Source organism: Thalassophryne amazonica, chromosome 15 (assembly GCF_902500255.1).
Source record: "Thalassophryne amazonica chromosome 15, fThaAma1.1, whole genome shotgun sequence".
Classification (NCBI taxonomy): Eukaryota; Metazoa; Chordata; class Actinopteri; order Batrachoidiformes; family Batrachoididae; genus Thalassophryne; species Thalassophryne amazonica.
In genome coordinates, this window is record NC_047117.1 from 20571964 (window position 1) to 20594008 (window position 22045).

Genomic DNA, 22045 nt, shown 5'->3' on the forward strand with positions numbered 1-22045 from the left:
AGAAGTGACAGATTCAGGCAGATGTGTTGGTGGATGCTAAATATGCACAAAAATATGAGCAGTATAATCAATCTGGGAAGGTCAACTGCCCACAAGGTGGCGCCAGAGTACATCATACGGAACATGACATCCGGCACAGAGTATTTGGAAGGAAGGACCCACTTCTGTATCCGCTCTTGAAATATCATCAGTGACAAAGTACTTACACAACCTGTAATGTGCACGATGGACTAAAATAAAAGGGAACAAAAGAGCAGCAGCTGCTGAACGAGAAAGTTAATTAGGCCTCCACACGAGTTATTGACAGCAGTTACTGCAGGCAGCAGGCGGACAAACAGGAAGGAAGGACACGGGGAGTGGACCAGTGTAATACATGGAACAGCGAAGGGAAAGAGAGACCACACGGGATGGGTGGGGGGGGGGTGTACCCGGCTCTCAGCTCCAGGTGTCCCCTGTTGTCCTGGGTCTGGTATGAGGGAGGGGTGAAAAGGAGGAAAGAGGAGGAGGCCACTGCCCACATTTACACGTCAAACTGTCAAAAGTTTAGGACAAAGAGAGGGTTGTTTTTGTGTGTTTTGTATTTAAAATCAAAACCACCCCTCCTGTTAAATGGTACCCTGATGCCAGTTCAGCCTCAATAATGTGAACTTGTCCTTGTTAGCAAAGAGGCTCCAAATGGACCGACGGTGGTGAAGGTGATGAAAAGAGTGGAGGAAGTGAGAGTTATTTGTGTTACGTTAAAGGGGACTGTACATATGCAATATACAGTAGTTTAATATTTGATTTTCATCATGTTGTAGAAACTTGTTTTCACACCGAAATTAAATGTCACACTTTCAAAAAAAAAAAGTGTATTAAATGCCTTTTTTTTTTTTTTTTAGCTTTGATGTAATAAAAAAAGAAATTCCAAATTAAAACACTTTTCCTGTCATCTGCATATTGTTGCTGTACTCGCACACTATTGTTACCAACAATGTTGCCTTTTGTACATTTAATATTCAATTTGGAACAGCAGACCCTCTGCTGTCATAGCAACCTGAGCAAATAGAAAAGTGAAACATTTTATCCAGAATAATTAAAAAAAAAATATATTGTTTAAAAGACTAAAATTGTGCATCTGGTCCATCAGTTAGCTGGGAACAGGTTTTAATGTGTAACCGGATTCAAAACTGTCCAATCTGGCAACACTGATGAATATAGTCAGAAGGACTAAAATCCTGTCCGACATGTTTACAGCAGCATAAGTTATTTAGACATCATCTGTGCTATTTAATCATCTCTAAGGTCTTCATGGATGATTGATTTATGTAGAAAATGATTAGAATGTGTGCTGGAAGCCCTGAGATATTTTTGGCCCACTGAAAAGTGGGCTAAGATTCTCCTAACCTCGTATTTGGGTCACTCATTAAACGGTTGTAAAATGTCCCCACAACATCTCAGCTGAACACATTGATGAAAGAATCTGAGCGCTGATGTTCTTTTTAACTAGCTGTGGTTGCTCACCATGATGACCGACACGCTGGCCGCGGTGTTGTTGTGTTTTGGCGTCGTGTTAAAGTGTGTCTTGAGTTTGCCCGTCACCTCCACCTTCATGTTGTTCTCCACGGCAGCATCATCCTGCACATACATACACACACACATGCATCAGTGGCAGTTTCTCCTCTACAGTGTGAACATCAGAAGCGCTCACGTACGTTCAGGCATGTCGTTGGTCTGCTGCACGATGCCGTAACCCATGCGTGTGCGAGGACGTCCTGCGCTGTGTAACGCGCCTCAGCGTCGACCTGCAGCATCTTTCCAATCAGCTCCTGAAACATCACGGTTTCCATGACTTCACACTTTGTCAGTAACTTCATATTATTTCTGTGATTAAAGAAATTATTTACTCATAAAAACTGACGTCTGTCAATTTATAGTTACTCGTTTGACAGTGAAGTAGATCATTTGGGGAACTGGGGAAAAATTATGCAAACAGGATTTGTAAAACTGGAGAAGAAAAGCATCATCGGTAGATAAGAAATGATTCTTTTGTAACAGTCACGTAATCAGGTAACCAGAGTTGCCAGGTCTGAAATAAAGCCAACAATGCCTTGCAGACCTGGCAACTCTGCAGTTAGCAACTTTTATCTCCGCTAAGGAAGTGCCTATTTCATTGATGTTTGACAGCATGATATAGAAAGAAAACAACCCATGAACGAAGTTAAATGTGATAGAGAGGCCGGCCTTATGTCAAGGAGGCGCTGACTACATTTTCGGGCAGGATCTGAATCAAGGAGCAGATCTTGCCTTTGATCAGGAAGCTTTGATCCTGAGCCTGTTCTACAACCCCTGGCAAAAATTATGGAATCACCGGCCTCGGAGGATGTTCATTCAGTTGTTTAATTTTGTAAAAAAAAAAGCAGATCACAGACATGATACAAAACTAAAGTAATTTCAAATGGCAACTTCCTGGCTTTAAGAAACACTATAAGAAATCAGGAAAAATAATTGTGGCAGTCAGTAACGGTTACTTTTTTAGACCAAGCAGAGGGAAAAAATATGGAATCACTCAATTCTGAGGAAAAAATTATGGAATCACCCTGTAAATTTTCATCCCCAAAACTAACACCTGCATCATATCAGATCTGCTCGTTAGTCTGCATCTAAAAAGGAGTGAACACACCTTGGAGAGCTGTTGCACCAAGTGGACTGACATGAATCATGACTCCAACACGAGAGATGTCAATTGAAACAAAGGAGAGGATTATCAAACTCTTAAAAGAAGGTAAATCATCACGCAATGTTGCAAAAGATGTTGGTTGTTCACAGTCAGCTGTGTCTAAACTCTGGACCAAATACAAACAACATGGGAAGGTTGTTAAAGGCAAACATACTGGTAGACCAAGGAAGACATCAAAGCGTCAAGACAGAAAACTTAAAGCAGTATGTCTCAAAAATCGAAAAAATGTACAACAAAACAAATGAGGAACGAATGGGAGGAAACTGGAGTCAACATCTGTGACCGAACTGTAAGAAACCGCCTAAAGGAAATAGGATTTACATACAGAAAAGCTAAACGAAAGGCATCATTAACACCTAAACAGAAAAAACAAGGTTACAATGGGCTAAGGAAAAGCAATCGTGGACTGTGGATGACTGGATGAAAGTCATATTCAGTGATGAATCTCGAATCTGCATTGGGCAAGGTGATGATGCTGGAACTTTTGTTTGGTGCCTTTCCAATGAGATTTATAAAGATGACTGCCTGAAGAGAACATGTAAATTTCCACAGTCATTGATGATATGGGGCTGCATGTCAGGTAAAGGCACTGGGGAGTGTATGTTGATATTTTGGACAATTGAAAGGATGTTTGGGGATGATGAAATCATTTTTCAAGATGATAATGGATCTTGCCATAGAGCAAAAACTGCAAAAACATTCCTTGCAAAAAGACACATAGGGTCAATGTCAATGAGCAGATCTGATTTGATGCAGGTGTTAATTTGGGGGATGAAAATTTACAGGGTGATTCCATAATTTTTTCCTCAGAATTGAGTGATTCCATATTTTTTTCCTCTGCTTGGTCTAAAAAAGTAACCGTTACTGACTGTCACAATCTTTTTTTCTTGATTTCTTATAGTGATTCTTAAAGCCAGAAAGTTGCCATTTGAAATGACTTTAGTTTTGTGGCATGTCTGTGATCTGCTTTTTTTCTACAAAATTAAACAACTGAATGAACATCCTCCAAGGCCGGTGATTCCATAATTTTTGCCAGGGGTTGTATAACAGCTTGTAGTCTCTGAGGCATGGACTTAATGAGTGACAAACAGTACTCTTCATCAATCTGGCTCCAACTTTCTCTGATTGCTGTTGCCAGATCAGCTTTGCAGGTTGGAGCCTTGTCATGGACCATTTTCTTCAACTTCCACCAAAGATTTTCAATTGGATTAAGATCCGGACTATTTGCAGGCCATGACATTGACCCTATGTGTCTTTTTGCAAGGAATGTTTTCACATTTTTTGCTCTATGGCAAGATGCATTATCATCTTGAAAAATGATATCATCCCCAAACATCCTTTCAATTGATGGGATAAGAAAAGTGTCCAAAATATCAACGTAAACTTGTGCATTTATTGATGATGTAATGACAGCCATCTCCCCAGTGCCTTTACCTGACATGCAGCCCCATATCATCAATGACTGTGGAAATTTACATGTTCTCTTCAGGCAGTCATCTTTATAAATCTCATTGGAACGGCACCAAACAAAAGTTCCAGCATCATCACCTTGCCCAATGCAGATTCGAGATTCATCACTGAATATGACTTTCATCCAGTCATCCACAGTCCACGATTGCTTTTCCTTAACCCATTGTAACCTTGTTTTTTTTTGTTTAGGTGTTAATGATGGCTTTCGTTTAGCTTTTTTGTATGTAAATCCCATTTCCTTTAGGCGGATTCTTACAGTTCGGTCACAGACGTTGACTCCAGTTTCCTCCCATTCGTTTTGTTGTGCATTTTCGTTTTTTGAGACATATTGCTTTAAGTTTTCTGTCTTGACGCTTTGACGCCTTCCTTGGTCTACCAGTATGTTTGCCTTTAACAACCTTCCCATGTTGTTTGTATTTGGTCCAGAGTTCAGACACAGCTGACTGTGAACAACCAACATCTTTTGCAACATTGCGTGATGATTTACCCTCTTTTAAGAGTTTGATAATCCTCTCCTTCGTTTCAATTGACATCTCTCGTGTTGGAGCCATGATTCATGTCAGTCCACATGGTGCAACAGCTCTCCAAGGTGTGATCACTCCTTTTTAGATGCAGACTAACAAGCAGATCTGATTTGATGCAGGTGTTAGTTTTGGGGATGAAAATTTACAGGGTGATTCCATAATTTATTCCTCAGAATTGAGTGAATCCATATTTTTTTCCCTCTGCTTGGTCTAAAAAAGTAACCGTTACTGACTGCCACAATTTTCTTTTCTTGATTTCTTATAGTGTTTCTTAAAGCCAGAAAATTGCCATTTGAAATTACTTTAGTTTAGTGTCATGTCTTTGATCTGCTTTTTTTTTCCTACAAAATTAAAACTGAATGAACATCCTCCGAGGCCGGTGATTCCATAATTTTTGCCAGGGGTTGTAGATCCTCATTCCTTCGATCCTATATTTAGATTTGCTGATTAGTTTAGTGAGCAGGATCAAATGTCAGGATCTGCTCTTTGATCCTGATTACCGATCAAAAATTGAAGATCAAAGGCAGGATCCGGATCAAGCAGTGGATCTCAAATTTGATCTTTAACAAAAACAAACTGTCAAACAGCGGGACGTCAACATCTTTCGTGAAGTTAAATAATCTAAGTTTGGTAATCAGAGTCAAAGCTCAGATATGAGTGATCAAGAACAGGATTTAAAAATGTTAGATAACATCAAAGAGGGGAACAAAAGCTCAAACATAAACGTCAGGTAAACAGAGACTGTAGCAGAGGTGTGAGCTGTGAGCGCTGATGTCGTTTCCTCTTTCTGATTTATCAGTCTTCACTCAGTCAAGGTGTCACTCTCTCCGTCATCTGTTCTAAGTAGGCGGAGTCATAATGTACAGATAAAAAAATAAATAAAATTGTATTTTTTTTCCATGTTAATCTGTAATTCTTTGGTGTGACAACATCACCTCTACCTTTCAAAACTGTCACAGAAACAGGAGGCCTGAAAATGTTTGCTTCTATTTTGGATGGATCAGCTCAGTGTTTGGACCAAAAATTAACATGATTTGAAGACAGGACAACACCCCAAGTTAAGATTTAGTTTAAGTTCTAGCTGGGAAATTGTACTTTTCATTCAGTATTATTCTGCTTCCACTTTGAAATTCATATTCTGTCCCACAGAGCCCCCCCCCCCCCCCAACCAAAAAACAAAACAAAACATTTTTTACATTTTATTTTAAATTCATCCTGGGAGCAGAGATAATACAGGAAAAACAGGAGCAGCTGAAATAAAATAAAATAATAATTCCTACAACTTTAGATGCTGCTGTCTGTCTGATTTTAACACATATGTCCATAAAGCCTTATTTATTACATGTTCATGAAATCAAGAGCAACCTGAAAAATATCAGAAATAATAACAATTATTAACAAGCAATACTTTTATGAACTGGATTTCTCTCAGATAACACGGCTCTCAAAAGTCAATAGACTCGGAATTTCTGACACAGTTTTAATCTAACCATGGTTGTTAAAAAAAATAACGTCCTTTAAACTGTGCAGAGGCGTAGTGTGGGAGTGTCAGTGGTCCTGACCTTGGCTGAGTCAGAGATCGCATCCCAGTAAGGACTCGCAAAATCCAACTGGCCCAACAGGATCTGGTCGAACAAGTCCTCCTGGTGATTACTGTCACTGCACAGACAAAAAACTGATTCACAATCTAGCCGATGATCACCACGTTACGAAAATACTGCTGCTCGGTCTGAATTTCGACACTGTGAAATCAGAATAGTTTATCCCAAGTGGGAAATTGCATTTTGTTGCATGTGCTAAGTTAAATAGAGTTGTTAGATTAATAATAAATAAAGTATACAATATAAACGGGATGTGGAAATGAAAAATGAGTCTAGTCTGTAGAATCAGGGTGTCTGACTTTCAGAGGGAGGAGTTCTACACATTGATGACCACAGGCAGGAATGATTTCCTGTGGAGCATTTAGGTGGAATGTGTCTCTCACTGAAAGCACTCCTGAATTCCACCAGGACGTCATGTAAGAGGTGGGAGCTATTGTCTGGTATTACACAAACTTGGACAGCACCCTTCTGTCCGACATAGTTGACAAAGTGTCCTGGTCCACCCCAACCACGTCACTGGCCTTCCTGACCAGTTTATTGAGTCTACTCTGTTAGTGTCCACTACGCTGAGTCTGCTGCCCCGACACACAGCTGCAAACACGATAGCACAGGCTCGTAAAACATCTTCAGCAGGGTCCAGCAGATGTTAAGGGACCGGAGCCTCCTCAGGAAATAGAGGGGGCTCTGGCTCTTCTTGTGGAGGGTTTCAGGGTTTGTTTTTAGCCCAGTCCAGCTTATTGTCAGTGTGCACCCCCAGATAATTATAATCCTCCACCATGTCCACACTATGCCCCTGGATGAAAACGCCCTGACTCTCCTCATGCTCACATTTAGCTGTAACATTTAGCTGCAGATAGTTCTACTTGCACCATGAACCATCTGATGGAATGAGTGGGCAACCACCGAAAGCAGGTACATCCACTGGCAAGCTAAGAACAAGTACAGGACAAAATGGTGGTAGCCTGTTAGCAAGTTTAATTTAGGGTGGTAATGTGTGTACGCCTGGTTTTGTTTGATTTTTAAAATAAGTTAAAATGTTCATGTACCTTATTCAAAAGGTACAAGCATTTATTAGTTACTTTAGCCAGATGGGCGCAGTATTGTACAATGCAAAAAAAAGTTTACCTTGTGATCTTAGAAGCAGGCTTACTGCTTGGAGGATTTGAGGTAACAGCAGGAGATTAAGCACTGTGATGGATTGAGGAAATTTATGAACCACAGAAGCAAAATTTAGATATTTTGTGTCCATTTCTGTCCTGTACAAATCTTTTTTCTCATTTGTTAAATGCGTTTGTCAGCTGATATCTGGTGAGTCCGTCAGAAGGTTTTGTGCATGCTCAAAACTTTGATCGGACATCAGACGGAGAGCTTCATTCGTGGTTACGTGTTTCTGGTTACCATTTTGTCTTGTACTTCTCCTTAGCTTGCCAGTGGACATACCCATATTCTGTGGTTGTCCACTCATTCCAACAACGCCCCAAATCCACTGAAGAAAGACGAATTAGGCGATTTTTGCCACCGGGCAAATATTTTCAATCCGTAACTACATTTACTAGATCAGTCACAGTGTGACTACACCTTTAAGAAAATATAAAATTACATTCAGTTTACTGTTCTGAGGTAGTTTTAGTCAGTCAGACAGACACCTGGTTCTAAATTATGGTATATTTTTTTGCTAATATTGGTTTGGTTTAATTTAAACTGAAGTGCCCCTGCAATAAAAAGGATATTTTTGTTGTATTGCTCTGATTCCATAGTCCCTGATTTAATATTAAAAATAATATGTGAAATCAGAAAGATGCATTTTAAATGAAAATCATGTTGTGAAATCATTATTTTGGAATTATTAAATAATATTTAAAAAAAATTAGCCTTGGGCAGCAATTTTGGCCATTTTCTGACATTATATGGACTATATGTCTAAACCATTAGGAAAAAAATAATCATTGATTAGTAATTGATAGTGTTTAGATGTCTAATAGCCTGGTACCCAATATGCATTTACATGGTGTCTGTCTGACCTTAATAAAATAACCAACCAGAGGGTGCGACTAAGCTCTTCTTAGTATCACTTTAGTCAGCTATAATTGGGTATAAAGTGAAGAATGAGCATGCCGGTAGGTTGTCATGGTAACCTGGTTTGATACCTTCTGAATGGAGGGAAACCACAGAGGAGGATGTACGTGATGACACCTGCAGCCCAGATATCCACTTTGAGGCCATAACTGTGTGGGGGGGAAAAAAAAAAACACATTCAACCATCTAACCTGACAGGCCTGTTTAAAATATTAATATTTAACTATCTATAATAATATTAATAATATCTTGCTCCCCACTTTGCCTCAACCGCCATCGTACCCAGATTGAACAATGATTTCCGGAGCCACATACGTCGGTGTCCCGCATACAGTGTACAAGGGTCCGCCCACCACTGTGGCCAGGCCGAAGTCCCCGAGCTTCAAGGCCTTGGTGCCGTCTGGATGCTCAAACACCTGAAGGAGAGAACATGCTCAGCCGGAGTCAGCGGTGTGTGCAGCAAGACAGTGTGGTTCTAAATACCAGCAGGTTTTCAGGTTTAATGTCTCTGTGCACAATGTCCATGTTGTGCAGATAACCGAGCGCTGCAGCGAGGTCATGCACCATGACGCCGGCGTTGCTCTCCGTGTACTTAGCCGAGGAGGTGATGGCATCGAACAAGTCCCCTCCCTGCTCCAACAGCAACATGCTGGTTACACACTGAACCACACACAGGCACAAACAGCAGCCCTTTGTACCGCACCTTCACCAGCTCCATGACCAGGTAGAGCTCAGTGGGCGTGTCCACCTCCTCAATCAGCATGATGATGTTGGGGTGCTTCACCTTCCGCAGCACAGAGACCTCGTTCTCTATGAGGTGCTCCTGCAAACACGCAGAAAGATATCAGACAGGATTACAGGATCAGGATCACAGAGCCATTATGCTAATGACGACGTTGTTAATTAAATTTGAATTGGTGTCAAGGATGTTGCGACTCCATGTGCCGATAATTGGAGCCAAGTAATGAATAAATCATTACAAATCTCATCTACTCGCAGGGACAAGAGGATCAGAGACACAGCGCGGCGTGTGGCTGTGAATAATGCATCGTGGAGCATGAACCCATGACCCTTCTTTGTGTGTGGGTGTACATGTTTTGTCATGCGAGAACAAAAGTTCCCTCCCCTCGTTAGACTGCGCGCACTCCGCCGTTATTTGGGGACAAATAAATTGGTTTCCGCGTCATATTCTTTTCTTTTTATGTCTTTAGTTTTTAGGTTGGGTGAATTTAATGTCCTGTTAACATAAGGCTGACTGTTATTATGGGATTCGATTTGGGACTTTAAGTTTGTTTGTACCAAAAGAAAAGAAAATTGAAAGTCCAAGTTTTGATGAACAATGAAATATCGTCTCTGGTTAAAGAAAAGACTGGAACGTCGCCTGACACCTGAGCATGTCACAGGCAACATCGCACTCTCACGTTAAGCCACGCCCCTCTCAGGTAAGATCACACCACCCAAGTAAAATAAGGGACAGAAGATCTAAAACTGCAAACCTGATGTCTCGACCAGGGGGATCGTTTCAGACCCTCATCCGCTTCACGCTACAGAATCCAGAGAGAAGCACCGACAGGCTTCAAGGCCTATATGAGACTTATTTATTCTACTTCTTGTATATATTCAGACTAATCAGTAATCACATCCACAAATGCATTAATATCCACACTATGCATTTTTAACACTGTGTGTGTGTCGGGGGGGTCAACCTCAACTGTGGGTTTCCTTGTCGACAGCCGTGTATTTACTTCTATCAATTTTTAAAAAACTGTATTTGATTCATTGAACTCAAAACATGAACACAGCACTCAGAGGCCTAATTTCCATTTGCACATATAAATATTTAGTTGGAGTCATAAACGGCCCCACTTGGTCACTTGAAGGATAATGCTAATGGATAGAGTTTTGTTTAAGACTGCCCACCAATTTGCCAAACACACTGTATCGACATGAGAGTGCCCAGAATAAAATTCCATGAGCTCCAAATCCAGTCATCTGTGGAAAACCTTTGTTGCTCTGACGCTGTTATTTTGACTAGAAAAGTTGTGACCAGAATGTGAAACTAACACTTCTGCTCTCACTGATTATGCATTTATACACAGCTTTAACACATTTTAAATTTGTTTTTACCGCAACTAACTATGTGAACAAGAATGAAATGTTTAGGAATAACTCCATGTGGTGTTCCTTGTCTCAAAACATTTTTGTGAGGTGGCTGCTTTAATTGTACACCCGAGCAGGGTGGAACAGTGGAAACACGTATGATCGCAGTACAACTGGGATTTTTGGTTGGTTGTGTGTGTGTAGACACACACACACACACACACACACACACTTACTGTGGAGCCAAGACGGACAACTTTTGCTTCAATGAAAGCAGAAAAAGTAAAGAAATTAGAGAAGCAGATGAGTGAAACCTTTCCACTGCACTTGGTCTTGTTGATGATCTTCAGTGCAAACTCTTTTCCAGTGGACCTAAACACAAACAGTACAATTAGGATGCCAATAAAATCAGCACTTAAACTGTAGCTGTGTCTGTAATTCAACTCAAGTGCTCATTGGAGTGGCTGACTGTCTGTGCACGGGAGATTTAATACTACACAATTACTGCAGTTTATAGTTTATCTGACGAGAAGAGCTGCAGCGCTGATGTAGGCAGGAGCAGATACAACAGAGTGCACGTACACAGGTTTAGTTCAGCTGTTTCCGTTTAAGTGTTAATACTTCCAAATTACATATAACAATAACTGTAATAAAGGAGGAAATGGATCCCAATGATCTGAATCTGAGCAGAAACATCTCAAATACAGCAGTCAGAATAAATTTTGGTCAGAAACACACTTTAGTAATGTGTTTAGAAAACCGTCGTGCCTATTAGACATGTAAAGCTTGGACGAGGTTGCCCTGTACAAACATAAGTGTCTGTGCACGCTCATCAGCTGCATAGTGACATAGGAGCGTGACAGGAAGAAGGAAGAGGCTACTGCTGGATATTTTGATATCAATGCCACAAACAACGGAAAGTGTTGTTGTTCCGTTATGTACATGAACAACCCATCCCTGCTGTGGCCTTTCCACCATACGAGTCTGGTCCGAGGTGGAGGAAGCGGTGGAAGGAAAGTGGTTTGATTACACTGCTTGTTCAGACTGTTTATAAGATAAATCTTCTTTTCCTGTTGGCTGAGTGAGGAAAAGAATCAGGTTGACTATACAGTACATGGGTCCATTGTTGCAACTATTCAGGACAACACCAAATGCTGTACAGCAATATATGCATCCACCTGATCATTATTATGACAGCCATCTAAACGTACGGCGTTTCTGACTGGAATTCTTTGTGCAAATATATAAGATTCAAAGACCTGTTTGATTATTTGGCTGACCAGGTTGCTCTCTGAGACATCCTGACAATTTGTGAGATATGGATAATCATAATCAGCTGATACACATATCCTGCCAGTGCTGTGAGAAGGGGGGTAGAATTTCTGGCACTCCTCAGGGATGTGTTCTGGTTCCTACTTTGTTCAGTCCTTGCATGGACTACGTGTTGCGTACTGTAGAGACCAGTGGCTTAGGTGCCTTTCTGGACTCAAAGGTTTATCAGTAATCAGGGAAAGCATCAAACCTTTAGAGAGACTCATTTTTCTTGGCAGTGATGTTCATGTTCGTGGGTCCTTCAGCCTTTAAGGTCAAGAGATCTCCTGAGAAGATCTTATGGAGTCATGAAGTCATTGGACAGAGGTGTTTGCTGCTGATATGCTTGCAGGAGAACATCATACAGGTTTTTAGGGTCTTGGTGCTTCCTGCCTTACTGACCGTCTTCCCGTGTCTTCTAAACTCATTAGATCATTGACTGACCTTTTGTCCCTTCTGTCCTCTGCTGTGCTACTACAGATATGACACTGGTCTGTTTTTAAAACTTATTGATAGGCCTTATAGATAATCTGTATAATGAGTTATTTCTACGTAGTTTTATTAGATTTTAGTCTTTCTTAATTTCTTTCATGTGTCAATATGTCCTGAATGACAATTCACACTGACCTTACTGAACAGTTGTGACATGTGGACGCTAATCAATGACTTAAGGCAACAACTGGTAATCTGCACTGGTATTTGGTACTTGGGGACATTTTGGCCATGTGGCGCGCTTCTATGGGCATGATCCAATGTGCAGGTGCCTCAGTGCTGAGGATCCCAGAAGGTGGAACAGGTGAAAGGGCCGTCTGTGTTTCACTCAGCTGTGGCAGGTAGAGGGTTACTGTTGGAGGGTTTGGATGGATCGGGTGTCTGCCTGGGTGTTTGTCATCCCAGATGGTTCTGTAGCATGTGGACACAGCAACACTGCATGCTCTCACATCTGAGCTATAATCCATAGGTTAAGTTAGCTTCCACAATGCCAGTCATCAGGTCACACACACATTAATGGAGTACCGACTGCACAACGTCGTGACATCATTGGAGAAAGCTGCTAACTGTGTGTTAAACACTTACGGTCTGAATAAAACTGTTTCTCCTACCTCTCCACACATTCTTTGACCACAGCAAAGTTACCGTCACCAATGACTTTTCCAACCTTGTATTTGTCTGAGATAGCCGAGGCAGGAAGGTAGCGGTTGCCGTTAACTGTTGATTAGAGACAAGAGTTTTCAGATACATTATCACTGGATTGTTGTCAGAGCTGGAGGAAAAAGCGACATAGACAACGTACCCTCTGGAGTCAGTGCATTGGTTTGCTCCTGGAGGTTGTTGATGGAGCCGTTTATATTAGAAGAGACATGACGTGATGGAGGGATCTGCAAAAAGAGAAAAACAAAATACGAACGTACAGCTAATTACCAACCATACAATAAAACTCACACAGAAAAATATTTTGTGAGATCTCGCAAAAATGATTGCAAAATCTAGTACATAGTAAGATACTAGATTTAAAATATATAATATAGTTATATCCAGCGCCAATCTCTGCAACATCACGTCCCCCGCAATATCCCTTTAAGCGCTCCATAGGCTGGTATGACGTGACGCGAGTAATAAATGCTAAAATCTTGTTGGGCAAAACATTGAAACTTTGGATGTGGAAGGCCACATTAACGTCGACTGTCTTTTTTAAAATAACTACACAGCTCGAGCTCTGGTGTGTAATGGCTTTTAGTTTTACAAAAACAGCATGGTTTTATACTACATAATAATTACACAATTAAACAACTATCAAGCTGAGAACATGTCATTTTTACAAGTTTTGCTGATGGGGGTAGGGAACGACAAATTACAAAATATCGTTAAACTGGAAGAACTCCCTTTGAGCATTCCCATGAGTCATGAAATAAACCATAAGTTATTATTGTAACAGTGGGTGTAAAGTGGCGTCCAACCCTGCTCCAGGAGATCATCTACCCTGAATGTTTTCCATGTGTTCCTGCTGGTGTTTCCCAGCTCTCGATTAGTTGAGCACACCTGACTTAGTTACTTTAAGTACAGACACCACCAGTTAACATTTGTTTTCCTGAGATAAAGTAATCATTCTGATGTGATCTCAAGAAAACAAAACTGTTTTTCATAAGCCTTGGAGATGTTTAGTTTAGCCTACAGCTTTCAATAATCACTGACGTTTGTCACATGGCAGAGGAGCAGGACTACGTATATTGGTTAAACAATGTTGAAAACAAACTTTCTTAATTTTTTCCTCCATTATTCAGTTACATGGTATTAAGGGTGTACTCATGCTAGGCATGTCTGCCTTGTATCATGTCCTAGAATGATCTTCGCCCCTCCCCTGCTGGCCAATGTTCACTTTACACAACATATTTGGGGCCCGAGCACCTCTACTTCAACAAATTGTGACATTTGTGTTGATAAACGCACTCTCTGACACGCCATGACAATCGAGTAGATCATTAAAACATTACTGAATATTGGGAGGTGTTGTAATATTTATTATGACCAAATAGCAGAGGATACGAAAGCTCAATATAAGGGACAGAGATGGGAGTGGCTACTCAATAAACAGGCCTAAGGCATGTCCCTCAGTCCTCAATAAAAAAAAGAAGACATCAAGACAAATTACCAGGCTTCTGTGCTTTTTTCCTTGTTCCCAGCTCTGTGACGGGATGGATTTGTCTCAACAGTCACTTTTTAAATCATCTTGCTCTGTGATCAATCTGCATCACTTTTTTAAAGCTTTGCTCAGCGTTACTGAGCTCTATGTGCTAAAAGCAGAGGTGGTGGTCTGAACTACTCTGATACAAGCACAAAACAAGTGTGTCCCATTCCACTGACTTTTTTAAACAACATGTTGCTTTATTTTGTTGTCTGTACGCAGAGCTGTGCTCTTCGCTGAGTGCAAGTGACCCAAAGATGCACAGCTTATCCTCCAAATGTGTCTTTACATGCCCCCATTCATGAGATAAATGCTGGAAAACTCCTTTACCCACAGGATATATATATATATATATATATATATATATATATATATATATATATATATATATATACGAGGGCTGTCAATAAGTTACGGTCCTTTTTATTTTTTTCAAAAACTATATGGATTTCATTCATATGTTTTTACGTCAGACATGCTTGAACCCTCGTGCGCATGCGTGAGTTTTTTCCACGCCTGTCGGTGACGTCATTCGCCTGTGAGCACTAATTGTGGGAGGAGTCGTCCAGCCCCTCGTCGGAATTCCTTTGTCTGAGAAGTTGCTGAGAGACTGGCGCGTTGTTTGATTAGAATTTTTTCTAAACCTGTGAGACACATCGAAGTGGACACGGTTCGAAAAATTAAGCTGGTTTTCAGTGAAAATTTTAACAGCTGATGAGAGATTTTGAGGTGATTCTGTCGCTTTAAGGACTTTTCACGGTGCGAGATGTCGTGCAGCGCTCTCAGGCGGCGTCATCAGCCTGTTCAAGCTGAAAACCTCCACATTTCAGGCTCTATTGATCCAGGACGTCGTGAGGAGAACAGAGAAGTTTCAGAAGAAGTCGGTTTCAGCATTTTTATCCGGATATTCCACTGTTAAAGGAGATTTTTTTAATGAAAGACGTGCGGGCGGGTCCGCGCGTCGGGACGCAGCCGACGCGGTGCGGCGGCACAGGAAAAACACCTCCGTGTTGATAACCATTTGTAAAATCCAGGCGGCTTTTGATGGCTTTCAGTGGAGTGAGTATATGAGAAATTGTTTAACAGGCAGGACATGTTCCAAACTTGTCCTTAAGGCTTTCAACAGAGGTGTTTTTCCTGTGGCGGAGCGTCGCGGCGGCTGCGTCCCGACGCGCGGACCCGTCCGCACGTCTTTCATTAAAAAATCTCCTTTAACAGTGGAATATCCGGATAAAATGCTGAAACCGACTTCTTCTGAAACTTCTCTGTTCTCTCACGACGTCCTGGATCATAGAGCCTGAAATGTGGATGTTTTCAGCTTGAACAGGCTGACGACGCCGCCTGATGAGCGCAGCGCGACGTCTCGCACCGTGAAAAGTCCTTAAAGCGACAGAATCACCTCAAAATCTCTCATCAGCCGTTTAAAATTTTCACTGAAAACCAGCTTAATTTTTCGAACCGTGTCCACTTCGATGTGTCTCACAGGTTTAGAAAAAATTTTGATCAAACAACGCGCCAGTCTCTCAGCAACTTCTCAGACAAAGGAATTCCGACGAGGGGCTGGACGACTCCTCCCACAAGGAGTGCTCACAGGCGAATGACGTCACCGACAGGCGTGGAAAAACTCACGCACGCGCACGAGGGTTCAAGCATGTCTGACGTAAAACATATGAATGAAATCCATATAGTTTTTGAAAAAAATAAAAAGGACCGTAACTTTATTGACAGCCCTCGTATATGTAGACACACACAGAAATAATATACAGAATCCTAATTGACACAGGTGCGCACACACAGGGCATAAAAATACGTGGGATGGTGACAAAAATCACAGAGGAACACTGACAATAATTACTTTACCCCACAATCCCATACAAAACCTGTCCTGTCTGAATAAATTATGTAACAAGGGACTCATCAACCAATCATTTGAGACATATGTATGGCCAAACCTGTTTTTACCACAAATGTTGTTGAAGTAATTTAAGTGAGTGCTATTATCCAAATAGCACTCACAATATTAGTAGTAATTGTTGAACTGAATAATCGCAAAATTGCTCCAGCGTGGTTAGTGATCACACTGGTCCAGTTGGCACAGAGTAATCACACTAGTCAAATGAACTGTGCTTTAGCGGTAAAAGAAGCTCGGGCACGGTACAGATCGCCTAGTGTGAGTACACAGTAACTGACACAGTAACTCTTGGCTTACATACTAAAGTACAAAGCGTCAGATGTACCAAAGCAAACCTCCACATTCCCATACAGCCTCTGTAACTCCAAATCAATACTTCATTACTACTACTCATTTCTACAAATGGCAGTGGTTTGAAAATCTCACGGCTATGTTTTAAAACGTGAGCTTGAGCTGCCAGCATCTAATCCAGGCCCCCCAGCAGAGTCAGTGCACCAACTACAAACATGAACATTAGGCTCTAAGATGTAGCTTAAAAACTACGGAGGCCAAGGAACCAAACAGAAACTGGCAGCTTCGGTCCCTTACACCTAAAAACATTAAAAAGTCAAAGACAGCTCAAGTGACCAACCTGCTGCAACCCTTTGCAACGTTTTATCCTTTTTTTCCAAAACTGTCTTCACTCATCCTGCCTGCGTGCAGGTTTCAAAGCAGTCAGTAAATCATAAAAATCTAATATGCTGCCAAATGAATATGGATGATCAGTGTGAGTGGATTTAGAGCGAGAGCAGAGCACGTCTAACACGCACAGCTTAGAGATGAATCAGTCAATAAAATCAGATTAGCGTGTCAAACTGTGCACACACATGGTCACATTAAAGAAGTGCTGGAGACCCAACATAAGAATCATTACTGACGTGTCGGCCAATAAGATCACAGTTTCTCTCAAATATTTTGCCTCATTTGTCAGTCACAACACGACATGTAAAACCTCTCAAAACCTACACTTTAATGTTCACACTTTGACATTTTTCTGCCTGGAATGTCCCGCTATGAGAAGCAGTCCACAGCAAACTTGCGTGCGCACACACAGACATTTTGCATGCATGTGGTTTGGGGGCGTACCTTAAAACTGGAGCTGCTCGTGGGAGACGGAGTGGAGGACTTGGTGGACTTGGGGGTGGAGATCTGACTATTCGAAACACCATTTACTGTGTGACATAGGAGGAGAGAATCATTTGGAGTGTGTGATTGGTTATTGATTTGCGTGTATCTGATCAACACATCACAACAGAGCAAAACAGCAAAAGCCTTAAATTATGTTAAATGGACATTTTTCCTTCATAATTATGCAGATGGGGTTTTGCTCAGGTCGTTTATTCAGCAGGTAAGAACGTGGCGCTCTTACACTGCTGTCACATGATGCTGCCCCGCCCACCTTCATCATCTGCGCTAACAGCAGCAATCAGATGAACCCAGGATTCAGTCCAAACACTGGATTCACAACCAAAATTAATATTCACGACCAGTTTCTTTGGACTTTAATGAAAAGAAGCGTTTGTCTTCTGTTAGGAACCAAAGTGCCAGTAGCAGATCAGAGTCCTTATCCCGAACAACAGCATGAGGATTTATCAGCGTGAGCAGGAACACAAGGCTCACCTGTGGATTTAGTTGGAGACTGACTGAAGGAGTAGTGGACAGTTCGCCTAACTGAAGACAAAGAAGGACAGATTAGAGCCGCACAGTCGCGACAAAAACACCATTACCACATGATGGGACGATTAAACTTGGATTAAATATTTTAAGTGCATGCAGTCACTGTCAAACAACTGATTAATCAATTAGTCAACTGATATCAAAGGTTCACCTGCTTTTACCATTAATTATGTGGCACATTAGTTTGAGTAAAACGCCAACATTTTCCAGCAATGTACAGATGTTCTTTTATCCACCCATCCATCCCTCCATGTCATTTTCTAGCAGAAATCTCAAGTCATGACCCCAGAAAGTAAAAATATGGATGCGATCACTGCATGGTGCTCCTGGGTTAGTAGTAGCAATAGTACTGTAATATATTACTCATGCATTGTCAGTACTCTTGGATTCTATGCACACAAATATCTTCTACCTGCAGCCACCGCCACCAAGTCTGGTACCAGTAGCCACGGCCGTTTTGAACAGGTGGGCTTTGGTTCAACAAAGTTGATTCAATTTTAAAATTATTAAAAGAAAATACACAAACAAAATACTTTTAGTGACTCATCACTATTGTTGTTGGTATCAGATTTTATTGCTGAGTGAAATCCCTGTAACCACATATACCCACTCCACTGACACTGCTACTGTAACTTGTGCAATAATCTGTAACAGTGAACTTTCCCCACTGTGGGAACAATAAAGTTTATCTAATCTAATCAATGAGCTGTCAAAATAAATAATTACTTAAATAAATAAATAACAAAAGTTATGTTACAGGGTGGCCAAGCAGTTAGTGTGTTTGTTTCAAAATGAGAAGGTTCCTGGTTCAAGACCACCCACGTCAATTGTCTATTTAATGTGGAGTTGTAGAAGGGCATTCAGTGTAAAACCTGTGCCAAATTAACATGTTGGACTTTTATCCATGAATTCACTTATGCAGTGTTGTTTTGGTTAAAAATACTTTGCAGTGTATTCCCTATATTGAAAGGTCAAAATTTCTAAAGTTGTATGATGTGGATTTCTACAGTTTGGACAACTTTTAGTGTTATTGTCGGTAGGAGGTTCCGTGGATTGTTGTACCTGAACCACGGGATTTGCTGCGTCTTGAAGGTACAGGGCTCTTTGTCGTCCGGTTTGGAGTTGCCGATCGGCTGTACGATGACTTCAGCACTCTGCATTCTGTGGAGAAGACACACTCTGCATCACCGTCACACACAGTATCCATCATTTTTCACCAACACAGTAATATCACAGAGCATAATAAAATGTACAGTGTTTTTATATATCCCTGCACAACTGAAAAAAGACAATTTATTCCAAATCCGTTCCAAACCAAATTTTATCGAGCTTAAAGTTTATTATCTGATAAATAAAATGCCAAATGAGCTGACTATTCTAATAAAGAATTATGAAAATATTGATGCATTGTGTTTTATTTTGGTGCTATATTAAGAAATTAAGTAATGAACATGGGGAAATTAGTTTGATGGTGAATGTGGTGAAAACATATGTACTAATATCTCTTGCAAAAAGGCAGGGGAGTTTAATTACAAGAAAAAACCCCCCCGTGTTTGAGCTTCAAATCTTCAATCTTTCCTCTTGATTTCTTTTTTTTTGTGACCAAATTTTTATTTCCTCTTGATTTCTATAAAAGATTCCACAGAAAGCAAAAAACAATCTGAAATTCAGCTGTGTGACGCTGTTACTCTGAGTACATTTAGAGCCATGTGCAAACAGATAACGAGGGAAAAAATGAGATGGTAGAATTCTAAGTAAACGTGATGTAAATCTACATTATGGAGTCATCAGCATTACAGCTATGGTTGTATAGATATTAACAGTTAAACAGAAGCTTTTGTAGCAACATTGCCTTGGATACATACACATGACTGTTTGGAAGGCAACAATTCCATAGAATGAAATTTTAGAAGTGGTTTGATGCTGACTGTATGAGTCCTGAGATTATATTTTCAGTAAAAAATAAATAAATAAATAACGCAGTGGGGGTTGGCCATCAAGAATAGCTGTGCAGGAAGAATGGAAACTGGATAGGTACACATGAGTCTGGTATTTTAAATTAAGCTTTAAAAAAAATGAATAAATTATTGGTGGCTTTGAATGAATTCTCAACATTTTGATGACAACATTGGGTTGGTAGCCAAGTGGTTACTGTGATTGGTTTCAGTATGGAAGGTTCCCCGTTCAAACACCTCTCTGTTTTTTTGCCGTTAATGTCATGGAAATCAAATGTCTCTCTCCCACACGCTCCGCCGGGAGCTATGATGTGGACAGTGGACCGGAGAAGAAATGTCTCTTCCATGCTCTGCCTGGAGCCGTGGAGAAAGAAGAATTTTATCCGTGTGTTTAGAAGCATGACCTGACGACAGAGAACTTGACTACTGTTGCAACATTAACTGGAGACCCGTGACGTGGACACCAGATCAGCCCCCAGCCGTTTAACAGTGTTACCTTACCAGATCAATGATTGTGGACGATCAGATCTTTACTGACCATTATGTGTTCGTACAATTTGGAGGTTCTGAAAGTAGATAATGACTTTGTTTACATTCAGAGCAGCGTGGAACCGGAGCAGCAGCGATTCTGCATGGCTGCTGTGTGCAAACACGGGAGGAGAACTTAGCGGGATGCATTGCTCAGAGTATGTATTTATTTATACTTTGTGCTTATTTTAGTTTAGTTTTTTTCTCCCTGAATACAAAAAGCAACCCATTGTCCCAGTTCATCTTCCCCTAGATACCGTCCCCCAAGGGCAAGGATGTTGTCCTAGGATATCTTACTCCGCACCCTGGATATCTTACCCCATCCCCTGCAAAGCAAGTCTGCTGCAGTATTATCACCCACTTCATCCTATCCAGATTTATACATGAATGACCGAGTGAAAAACAACATTGATACCATATGTCTCAATGATGTGGTCTTGACCTGGACTGATTGTAGGCCATTTGATTAAAAGCCTATTCCCGTCTTGAACACATACTTGTGGATGCACAAAGGTTGGACAATAGAAGCAACGTCCTCCATTCTGAAGTGCCCCTTTTTTGTGTAAATTCTATAATATTTCAGGGTGTCAATCAGATCCATATATTTATAGAGCATATTTGGAAGGGGGATAAGATACTTCAGAATAGGAAATATCACTATTATAGATAGTCATAGATAGATACAGAAAGAACACCAATATCGTTCACTGTCAATCAAACTGTGCTTCATCTGGAACCATAAGACAGCTATAAGAAATACAGTTTAAAGGTTGCTCTGTCGTGACTGAGCCTTGTCAAGGTTTGTGTACGCTTTAATCAGTGCTGCCCTGTAGGAATGTTGCCTTTCAGGGGTGGGGGGAAGATAATGGAGGGTGGGTGGGATTGATGTATTGGCGTAAATCCAAGCATGAAACTGTAACTGGATGCAGGCGAGTGACCTTCACACAGCTAAAAATCTATTCCAAATGTTATGTAATGATCATGGATAAAAATGGCTGTGAGTGTGTGTATTTCTCTGATGCATCTGGCTTATTTTACCTTCATCAGCTAAATCAGGGCCTGGGCAAGTTAAAGACTTAGAAGAAATGATTTATCATCTGGTATAGAAATTTTTAAAAACGGTGTTGACTGGAGTGAGATACGCGCTCTAAAGAACTTTATTCACGAGAGCCATCAGGAGATGACACATCCCCCACCTTAAATCAGCAACAAAGTGTCGGGGGTCACCCAAGTACATGATTATGCTAAATATGAATGAACTTGGTCAAATGGTTCTTGAGATATCACACTAACAAAGGAAAACAGAGGGATGGACAGACGGACATGATGATCACTATACCCCCCCACCCCCACCCCCCGTATTTCATATCAGGGGGATAAAAATGGATGTAAACCCTGCTCCCCCAACTCACTTCAAAATAAAGGTCAAGCATTTCCTTTGTGATTTTTA

General features: G+C 40.9%; 1 protein-coding gene across 4 annotated transcripts in view; it reads right to left on the minus strand.

Annotated features, from left to right (window-relative positions):
• The window catches only part of dclk2a (doublecortin-like kinase 2a), an 83210-nt gene that overhangs the window by 2419 nt on the left and 58746 nt on the right, over window positions 1-22045 (minus strand). For 3 of the 4 annotated variants that reach the window (XM_034188381.1, XM_034188384.1, XM_034188383.1), the window contains exons 4-16: window positions 19175-19273; window positions 18056-18106; window positions 17522-17607; window positions 13096-13180; window positions 12905-13010; window positions 10805-10862; window positions 9094-9213; window positions 8874-9020; window positions 8673-8806; window positions 8462-8539; window positions 6276-6372; window positions 1695-1808; window positions 1504-1617 (exon numbers count right to left, since the gene is read on the minus strand). In XM_034188381.1, coding sequence (XP_034044272.1) covers window positions 1504-1617; window positions 1695-1808; window positions 6276-6372; window positions 8462-8539; window positions 8673-8806; window positions 8874-9020; window positions 9094-9213; window positions 10805-10862; window positions 12905-13010; window positions 13096-13180; window positions 17522-17607; window positions 18056-18106; window positions 19175-19273 — 1289 coding nt within the window. The remainder of the gene's footprint in view (window positions 1-1503; window positions 1618-1694; window positions 1809-6275; window positions 6373-8461; window positions 8540-8672; window positions 8807-8873; window positions 9021-9093; window positions 9214-10804; window positions 10863-12904; window positions 13011-13095; window positions 13181-17521; window positions 17608-18055; window positions 18107-19174; window positions 19274-22045) is intronic. The other variant, XM_034188382.1, reaches the window with a different exon arrangement.